The 10,000-nt window shown below is 47.5% G+C and overlaps 1 protein-coding gene across 1 annotated transcript in view; it reads left to right on the top strand.

Annotated features, from left to right (window-relative positions):
• Positions 1-10,000, top strand: part of LOC311328586 (single-stranded DNA-binding protein 3-like) — a gene marked incomplete at both ends in the record, with an annotated part of 26,911 nt that overhangs the window by 15,450 nt on the left and 1,461 nt on the right. Inside the window, 2 exons of the mRNA XM_084462533.1 lie at positions 1,457-1,529; positions 4,076-4,137. Of these exons, the coding sequence (XP_084318659.1) occupies positions 1,457-1,529; positions 4,076-4,137 (135 nt within the window). The remainder of the gene's footprint in view (positions 1-1,456; positions 1,530-4,075; positions 4,138-10,000) is intronic.

Genomic DNA, 10,000 nt, shown 5'->3' with positions numbered 1-10,000 from the left:
TCTAGCAGGATTATAACAGAGAGAACCACCTAGCAGGATTATAACACAGAGAACCACCATCTAGCAGGATTATAACACAGAGAACCACCATCTAGCAGGATTATAAGAACCACAATCTAGCAGGATTATAACACAGAGAACCACCACCTAGCAGGATTATAACAGAGAGAACCACCATCTAGCAGGATTATAACACAGAGAACCACCATCTAGCAGGATTATAACAGAGAGAACCACCACCTAGCAGGATTATAACAGAGAGAACCACCTAGCAGGATTATAACACAGAGAACCACCACCTAGCAGGATTATAACAGAGAGAACCACCACCTAGCAGGATTATAACAGAGAGAACCACCATCTAGCAGGATTATAACAGAGAGAACCACCTAGCAGGATTATAACAGAGAGAACCACCTAGCAGGATTATAACACAGAGAACCACCACCTAGCAGGATTATAACAGAGAACCACCACCTAGCAGGATTATAACAGAGAGAACCACCATCTAGCAGGATTATAACAGAGAGAACCACCATATAGCAGGATTATAACAGAGAGAACCACCATCTAGCAGGATTATAACAGAGAACCACCACCTAGCAGGATTATAACAGAGAACCACCACCTAGCAGGATTATAACAGAGAGAACCACCATCTAGCAGGATTATAACACAGAGAACCACCTAGCAGGATTAACAGAGAACCACCATCTAGCAGGATTATAAGAACCACCACCTAGCAGGATTATAAGAACCACCATCTAGCAGGATTATAACAGAGAGAACCATCTAGCAGGATTATAACAGAGAGAACCATCTAGCAGGATTATAAGAACCACCATCTACGATCAGCGGACGACACGCTCTGCCTCCTGAGCTACAGCCGCCCCCACGGAGTTGTATTTTCAGCTGTATTTTAAAGTTTTCAGTAAATTATGTAGAGTATCGCAATGTATTGCAGTGTGTATTGTATCGTATCATATCGCATTATTACCACCTAGCAGGAGTAGATCAGAGAGTACCACCCAGCAGGATTATGCCAGCATCTTGTTCCATTGATCTATTCATTGAGAAATGGTCAGGGTTCGACTGAGGGGGATAGGGACCTGTCGTATTCACATCGCTGCTCCATTGATAGTCTATTTAACGGCTATTGGCCGGAGGTACGGGACCAGGGGTGGTGCAGCAGAACTTATGCCCCGTTGTGGAATTTAACCATTTCCTCCCCTCCTCAAAGCCGTAACAGCCATACTGTTTATGTGAACTGATATCTGGTATCCCTCCCCCTTTCTCCTCCCCTCTCCCTCCCCTCTTCCTCTCCTCTCTCGTCCTCCCCGATCCTCCCTGCTTGAAGGCAGGGGGTGATTCTGTCATGCTGGGGTCTGTACTCTCTTGCACCGGTGAGCTAATGCTAACGCTAATACTATGCTCTTGTTGTTGTGCTCTTTTCCAGGTTGGCATTATACGTGTACGAGTACCTGCTACATGTGGGAGCACAGAAGTCTGCACAGACCTTCCTCTCCGAAGTAAGACCCTCTTCCTGTCACTAAATCATCCCTGACCCCCTTTCCTTTCAACCCAGTCCAACTGTAGTGGGAGTTTGAGGAACTTGAAGTAGACTGTAGTCCAGATTGCTTGAAAAGCCCCTCAAGTTCCTCAGTCTGAATGTTTGAAGACCTTTTCTGGACTACGGACCATATTCCATATACAAAGAACTTGATTCTTTTATCTTCTCTTGTTTTTACAATCTGTGACAGTCACTCCCTGCTCCAGCTCGTCCTTGTGTTTCCGTAATAAGTAATGGACAAACAGCCACTAACGTCTGGGTTTAGTCGTCTGTGTGAAAGGGAACCCTCTACATTCAGTCCCGTGTCTGCCGACTCAGCAGTAGGCACGGGTGTTTCTCGTCTCCAGCTCCGATCGGCAGCGGTGTAAACACACACCCCTGGGTAGACCCGCGAAGGCAAACTGCATAGAAGACAGTTCCCTTGTCCAAATGAGCAACGTTTGCCTCCTGCTACTTGTAGATTGTAAGGCTGCTAGATTGTTTAGCTTGCTAGCTGAGTACTTGTTCATGGTTTAATCATGTGTGGGTTTATTTGATCACGTGTAGGCTTATAGAGGGCTGCTATAACAAAGCCTTACCTTCACTTTCACATAGGCGTTAACTAGAGAAACTCTTTGAAAACAGTTCAAATTCGGTTTTATAAAAATCTAAATGTTGTACCATGATAAACTATAGGACTGATAGTAGCCGACCAAAATCGATCAAAAGCTTGAAATTGCGTTTTAAACTAAAGTAGCCTAGTCCAGCCTAACAAGCCCCTGCTCGCTCCAACTCTCGCCCCACCAGCGCACTTGTGATGTCAAACGTGACACACCAGAAAATCAAGGAAAAGGCTCTGGCAATGGGGTCAATAGCCTGTTCGTCCAGCGTTTCCTCCTGGTGGTCCCATGTTTACAAATCCCGTTTATAGGCACTAATCTTGATGGAAAAAGTATACTAGTCCACTTGCCTTGACTACCTTTTTCTGTCTCTCCATAAAGAGAGACAGGGAGAGACAGGGAGAGACGGGGAGAGACGGGGAGAGACGGGGAGAGACAGGGAGAGACAGGGAGGCGGAGGAAGACGGAGGGAGACGGAGAGAGACAGGGAGAGACGGAGGGAGACATAGGGAGAGACAGGGAGAGACAGAGGGAGACAGAGGGAGACAGGGAGAGATGGAGGGAGACATAGGAAAAGACGGAGGGAGAGACAGGGAGAGACAGGGAGAGACAGGGAGAGATGGAGGGAGATATAGGGAGAGACAGGGAGAGACCGAGGGAGACGGAGAGAGACGGAGAGAGACGGAGGGAGACGGAGGGAGACAGAGGGAGAGACAGAGGGAGAGACAGAGGGAGAGACAGAGGGAGAGACGGAGGGAGACGGAGAGAGACAGAGAGAGACGGAGGGAGATGGAGGGAGACATAGGGAGACGGAGGGAGACGGAGGGAGACGGAGAGAGACGGAGGGAGACGGAGGGAGACAGAAGGAGACGGAGAGAGACATAGGGAGAGACAGGGAGAGACGGAGGGAGACAGAGGGAGATGGGCAGCGGTGGTGCAGAGATGTGTATCTACCTCTGAGAGCGTTGACAGTCTGAGACGGACTGATTATGTGTTCTTAACCTCCAGACCTCCAGACATAATCCTCTCTCTCCACCGCTGGAACTCTCCTCTCTAGCTCTCCTCTCCTCTCTCTACCTCTCCTCTCTACCTCTCCTCTCTACCTCTCCTCTCTACCTCTCCTCTACCTCTCCTCTCTACCTCTCCTCTCCTCTCTCTACCTCTCCTCTACCTCTCCTCTCTACCTCTCCTCTCTACCTCTCCTCTCTACCTCTCCTCTCTACCTCTCCTCTCTACCTCTCCTCTCCTCTCTCTACCTCTCCTCTACCTCTCCTCTCCTCTCTACCTCTCCTCTCTCTACCTCTCCTCTCTACCTCTCCTCTCTCTTCCTCTCCCCTCTCTACCTCTCCTATCTACCTCTCATCTCCTCTCTCTACCTCTCCTCTCTACCTCTCCTCCCCTCTCTCTACCTCTCTCTACCTCTCTCTACCTCTCCTCTCCTCTCTCTACCTCTCTCTACCTCTCCTCTCTACCTCCTCCCCTCTCTCTGCCTCTCCTCTCTACTTCGCTCTACTTCTCCTCTCTACCTCTCCTCTCTCTACCTCTCCACCTCTCTCTCTACCTCTCCACCTCTCTTTCTACCTCTCCTCTCCTCAACCAAGAACCCCAGATCAGGCAGGGCAGCTGGTTAAAGTGTTTGGATTGGGTACAGGATAATAACAGGCTCTCTCTACCCTAGTCTAGACTAGTCTAGCCCTAACCCAACCTAGCCTAGCCTAGCCTAACCTAACCCAACCCAACCCAACCCAACCCAACCCAACCCAACCCAACCCAACCCAACCCAACCCAACCCAACCTAACCTAACCTAACCTAACCTAACCTAACCTAACCTAACCTAGCCTAGCCTAACCTAACCCAACCCAACCCAACTTAACACTTCCTGTCTCCCTTTCCTTTCATTCTCAGATTCGATGGGAGAAGAATATCACATTAGGGGAGCCCCCTGGATTCCTGCACTCATGGTGGTGGTGAGTATCATGACGTGTGTGTGTGCGTGTGCGTGCGTGTGCGTGTGTGTGCGGCGCGCGATTGTGTCCCTGGTGCCCGTCCTGTACTGATGCTGGCTCTGCAGTGTGTCTGAGGCCTGGGGTCGGCCATCGCGAGGGCACGACCCCCCCCCTCCTCTCCCCCCTCCCCTCTCCTCCCCACCCCCACTCCCCCCTCCCCTGAAACAATAGCTCCAGATGGTTAGGGAAAGGCCCCGCCCCCTCCTCACCCTTTCGTCACCCTCTCTCCCCCCCCACCTCCTTTGTCTGAGCGCGAGACTCCTCGCAGATTAACCCCTCGCATTCCAGCTTCCTTTGTCTCGCACCCCCTCATCGCTCCCCTCCCCCTGTCCCCTGTGTGGATGCAGCCTCCTGGGGTCATTGCCTTGCTAATCAGTTGTTGTCTGTTGTTCTCGCTCCCTGCATGTTTGGCCAGTGCGTGCGTGTGTGTGTGTGTTTGTGTGTGTGTGTGTGTGTGTGTGTGTGTTTGTGTTCCATACTGGCTATGATGGGAAGCAGCTCTCTACTAGTTATTGATCACATTGATCAGCTGTGCGTGGTGTGTAGAGCAGGTCTGTGTGTATGTGCGTGGTGTGTAGTGCAGGTCTGTGTGTATGTGCGTGGTGTGTAGTGCAGGTCTGTGTGTATGTGCGTGGTGTGTAGTGCAGGTCTGTGTGTGTGTGCGTGGTGTGCAGGTCTGTGTGTGTGTGCGTGTTGTGTAGTGCAGGTCTGTGTGTGTGTGCGTGGTGTGTAGTGCAGGTCTGTGTGTGTATGTGCGTGTTGTGTAGTGCAGGTCTGTGTGTATGTGTGTGGTGTGTAGTGCAGGTCTGTGTGTATGTGCGTGTTGTGTAGAGCATGTCTGTGTGTGTTTGCGTAGTGGATGTGTGTGTTTGTGTGTGTGTGTGTGTGTGTGTGTGTGTGTGTTAGGGCTGTCAAAAGTGCCAAGAAATTGAGTTCGAATATATTCAAATTAACTTAGTAGAGTTCGAACGATATTCAAATTTATATGTATTCGTTTTTAAAAAAGATCAGGCAACTTCCTAAGACGAAGACCTAAGGGTCAAAACGTTGCGTATATTTTCAATAAAGTGGACCGGGAGAAATCAGCATGCAGATCTTTCCTCTCTTCTCACGTGTGTACTATCCAGCACCTGGCCTACTAAGGTTGGATGTTCTCACGTGTGTACTATCCAGCACCTGGCCTACTAAGGTTGGATGTTCTCACGTGTGTACTATCCAGCACCTGGCCTACTAAGGTTGGATGTTCTCACGTGTGTACTATCCAGCACCCGGCCTACTAAGGTTGGATGTTCTCACGTGTGTACTATCCAGCACCTGGCCTACTAAGGTTGGATGTTCTCACGTGTGTACTATCCAGCACCTGGCCTACTAAGGTTGGATGTGCGCACAGATCTTTTGCCTCATGAATATAATAGCCTAATAAAATAACCCTCGACTGTAATATTGTACTGTGAACACTGTTACCCCTCGCTGAGGTGTTAACTTTCATCTTTCGATAAGGTGCTGGGTCTGGATTATTGCCCGTCATGGACGGCGGCAGGATTTTTTCTCCCCAGGGGCTAAGGAGGGGTTTGACCAATACATGGGGGGGGGGCTAAGAAAAAAGTTGGTTTTCATGACATGGGCGTAGGAATGATTTTGACATTTAACACACCGTTTTCATAGCTATAATAAGCCCGTTTGTCAGCCAGCTTGGCCAGTTAGCTGAAGTTAGAGTAAGTTACTTATGCTAGCAGGTGCTAGTAGGCTAGGCTAAAAATCAGTCGGAAGCCATCAAACGTTCTGATTCAAAACTCATTTGTTGATTTAATCGTATCCAATGTCTAATTTCATGAAGTTTGCTAGTTTACCCTCATGACTGAGAGACATTTACCTCATCCAAATGCAATCGTCCTCAAACTCACAGCGGGAGAAAGGGTCACATTAACGCTCCACAACAAGTGAAAGTTGGTGGTGATTGGCCAATATTCAAATACGAGCTACCCTCGTCCCTCGCATGTTGTGTTCAAAATAAGTTTCAAATGTACGTTTTTTCTCCAACCGCCTGTACACCGACACGCCCCCCCCCTCCCTCCCCCGGTTCCTACGCCTATGGATGCCAACAATTAAATCAAACAATTTGCTCGAACGTGTGATATGTATTTGATCTAGACCTATAATACATACAGCGAAAACATCCGAGCGGGGTTTTCAGCTGACTGATTGCCAATATTCAACATGCCGACAAGAACATGTAACATGTCCCCCTCGTCTAGACTTAAGTCTCTTTTCTTTCGAATTACAAAACGATCCATTATGAACGACTGGCTAACGTTGGAGCACACTCACATCAGCGCGACTCGTCCGGCGAGGCGAGCTGTTAGGCTCGTAGGCATAGTAACCAGACCAGACCCCACCAGGCGCATGTAAATCTCAGGGTACCTGTAGCATGAGCACGCAACCGTGGGACCTGATTATGAAGAGAGCATGGCTGATTATGAACTTTTACTTAAAATATACCCAAATGTTTGAGGGGGCTTAACCGGGGCTAAGCATAGCTATAGCCCCACCTAGCCCAGGTGTAGCGCCCTCCCTGTTGCCTGTAAATAAATTGTAGCCTTTAAATGTTTAGCCTACTTAATCAATAACCTACAAGTGTATAATTAAGCAATAAACCACGAGAGGCCGTGTGTTATAGTGATTTTATAACAGCTAGGGGGCGTTGTTAGGCACGACGCGAAGCGGAGTAAAACCCCCCTAGCTGTTATAAAATCACTATAACACACGGCCTCTCGTGGTTTATTGCTTTTATACAACGGTTACTACAGCTATTAGTGTAAAATAAACACACAGCAATGTAAAATATAAACATTTATTCAAATCAAAGCATCATTCCCTCAATTCCGCCGCGCAAAATAGTTCCCCTAACAAAAGGGTTGCCAAGCAACAACAACAACTACAATGCATTGGATCAAACGGGAGGCGCATTAATACTTAAAATGGAATGATATGCGGTCCCAGGTGTGTGTTGCAAAGTATTTTAACACGGCTTCCAGCCAATCAGAATCAAGAACAAGAACTATCCGTTGTATAATGTTTAGTTTTAAATGCACAAGCAAACCTGAGACCTATGATAGAGGGTAGCCTAAGCGCCATATAAATACAATTGGATTTCGCCTCCCCCTACTATCGTGCTTTCCACATGCTGTGGAAGGCAGGGGGCCCCCCGAACAGAGCACACCGCCAAAATTAATATGCTGTATTTGCTGCATGCATAATAAATGAGTCAATTTTGACAAAAGTGATCTCGACTGAAATACAATTGGCTGTGAGAGGCGCCAATCACAGCGGTAGGCCTAACGCGTTACTGAGTTGCAAGACTGAGTGGCTGCCGAAAGATAAAATAAAGAGAAATAAATTGATCACAGCAATTCGCAGGAACAACTGGAATCCAGGCCCAGAATAGTGGATTGGGCCCAATCTCCTTCTATCTGAAGGATAGTTGAGAGGTTTTCACGTGTGGTGTCGTACAGTTGAACTATCCTGTTGGTTACCGTCCCCCGAGAAGTGACTTTATAACGGGGTTCCATTTCTCTACATAAACTAACAAATCCATCACCATCGACAACACTCGCTGGACGCATGTCTTTGCATATGAACTCTGCTATTTTCTGTGTTATCGACTCTTGGGAGGGCAGCAGTTGGTGCGAAGAATGTTGTCATTTTCGGCTGTTTAGCCTGTGGCTCCTCGCTCGACTTTTTATTCCACTCCTGCGGACGGGACAACGACAACAACAACGTGTGTCCTGCTCCTCATGTTGCTGGTAGTGTTGCAGTAGGCTACACATTACTCGCTCTGCAGAGCTTACATATAACTCGGTCCTTATCTTTCACATTTCCATTTAAAGCAACGAATCAAAAAGAATCCCAAACAGGGCTCCTAGTGTTGGCTAACAGGACTAACTCTCCCTCCCTCTTCCGCTGCCATTTTCACTTCACGTTAGATGCGTTTGTTTTGACAGCGTGGGAACTTTTTGATAGCGTGGGAAATGAACGTTTCGTGCATGAACACAATTCGCTGCATAATTTTGGATAAATAAAATTATTTATTCATATTACAATATTCGAACTCTCAAAATTAGGTTCGAACTTCTTTAAAAAAAAGATATTCAATTTTTTTTTCAAACTTCGATTTTTTTTTGACAGCCCTAGTGTGTGTACGTGTTGTGTAGTGCATGTCTGTGTGTGTGTGTGTGTACGTGGTGTGTAGTGTGTGTGTGTGTGTGTGTGCGCATGGTTGTCAGGTCTTGACAGGACATGTAGAATGTCTCTGATAGGCGATTAAGCCTCTCGTTAGCTCTGGCTTCATTTCTCTGGGTTTTATAGCACTTCCTTTAAATCAATACGCAAGCATCTTCCATTGATTCAATTAGTGCTCTCAGACAGGTACTGCTGCTCTGAGCCACTTAGAGAGCTGTGTGTACTGTCTGTACTGTGTGTGTGTGTGTGTGTGTGTGTGTGTGTTTGTGTGTGTGTGTGAGAGAGAGAGAGAGAGAGAGAGAAAGGGCTTTTCTGTTGTCATGTCATGCTTGTGTAGTCTCTTGCCCCCTGTCATCCCAAGTCATGGATGGTGTGTGTGTTTGTATTCTTACTGTGTGTGTGTGTGTGTGTGTTTGTTCTTTAGGGCTGTACCCCACTCTGAATTTTGTGAGTCGAATCAGTTTCACTTTTAAAACCAGAGATTCGACGATTCGTTTCTTCTCATGTCTTGGCTGAGAGAGATGGCGGGACAGCTGTCAAACTAACTCACTCTCCGGCAGGCGGCAGCACGATAAAAGACGCCCGTTTCTCTCGCTAAACATGCATCATCTGCCCACACCGTCCCGATGTGTCCAGATGCCCCTTGTTTTTGGGCAGTGTTACCCACAGCCTACGGTCGGGCGATTGGACGATAGTCTCCTTAACTGCTCATTTGAAAGCGCGCGTTAATAGGCTCGCGTTGGGCAGCAGTCAACGAGGAATCGTTTTGGCTGTCACTAAAGCATTTTCATGGACGTTAGATCTCTGTCTATGGGAACAGATGTTTTTTTCCCAGTGGATACCTTAGTTAATACAAGAAGATTGATGTAGGAAAGCAGTTTTGTGTTTGGGAAATGCACTGGCGCTCTGTAGACTAGGCTCACAGCAGAGGAGAGAGGGGTTCCTGCCTTCTTCCCTCTGCTGTATCAGTCTTAAGTCTCCTTTTACTGCACAACAAACAGCTACAGTAATAGTCCAGGTCTAAAATGAATGATTGCCCCGTCCTATAAATCACAAGGGAGGTGAGTTCTCTTAACCCACTATCTAGACAGCGGAGCAAAAGAACGACTGCTTGACTTCGAGAATCTCAGTGGACTTAAGGCTCTCTGACTGATGATTAGACTCATGGACTTTCAGGGGGCAGCCCTAGTGTTCTTCGTGTGTGTGTGTGTGTGTGTGTGTGTGTGTGTTCTTACTGTGTGTGTGTGTTCTTACTGTGTGTGTGTTCTTACTGTGTGTGTGTGTGTTCTTACTCTGTGTGTGTGTGTGTGTGTGTGTGTGTTCTTACTGTGTGTGTGTGTTCTTACTGTGTGTGTGTTCTTACTGTGTGTGTGTGTGTGTGTGTGTTCTTACTGTGTGTGTGTGTTCTTACTGTGTGTGTGTTCTTACTGTGTGTGTGTGTGTGTTCTTACTGTGTGTGTGTGTGTGTTACTGTGTGTGGGTGTGTGTGTGCGTGCATGTGTGTATGTTCTTACAGTGTGTGTGTGTGTGTGCGTGCATGTGTGTGTGTTCTTATTGTATGTGTATCTCTCTCTCTTTCTCTCTC

Source organism: Borostomias antarcticus, assembly GCF_949987555.1.
Source record: "Borostomias antarcticus genome assembly, contig: scaffold_379, whole genome shotgun sequence".
NCBI lineage: Eukaryota > Metazoa > Chordata > Actinopteri > Stomiiformes > Stomiidae > Borostomias > Borostomias antarcticus.
The sequence above is the reverse complement of the archived record's forward strand: the minus strand, read 5'-3'. Positions and strand labels throughout refer to the sequence as shown.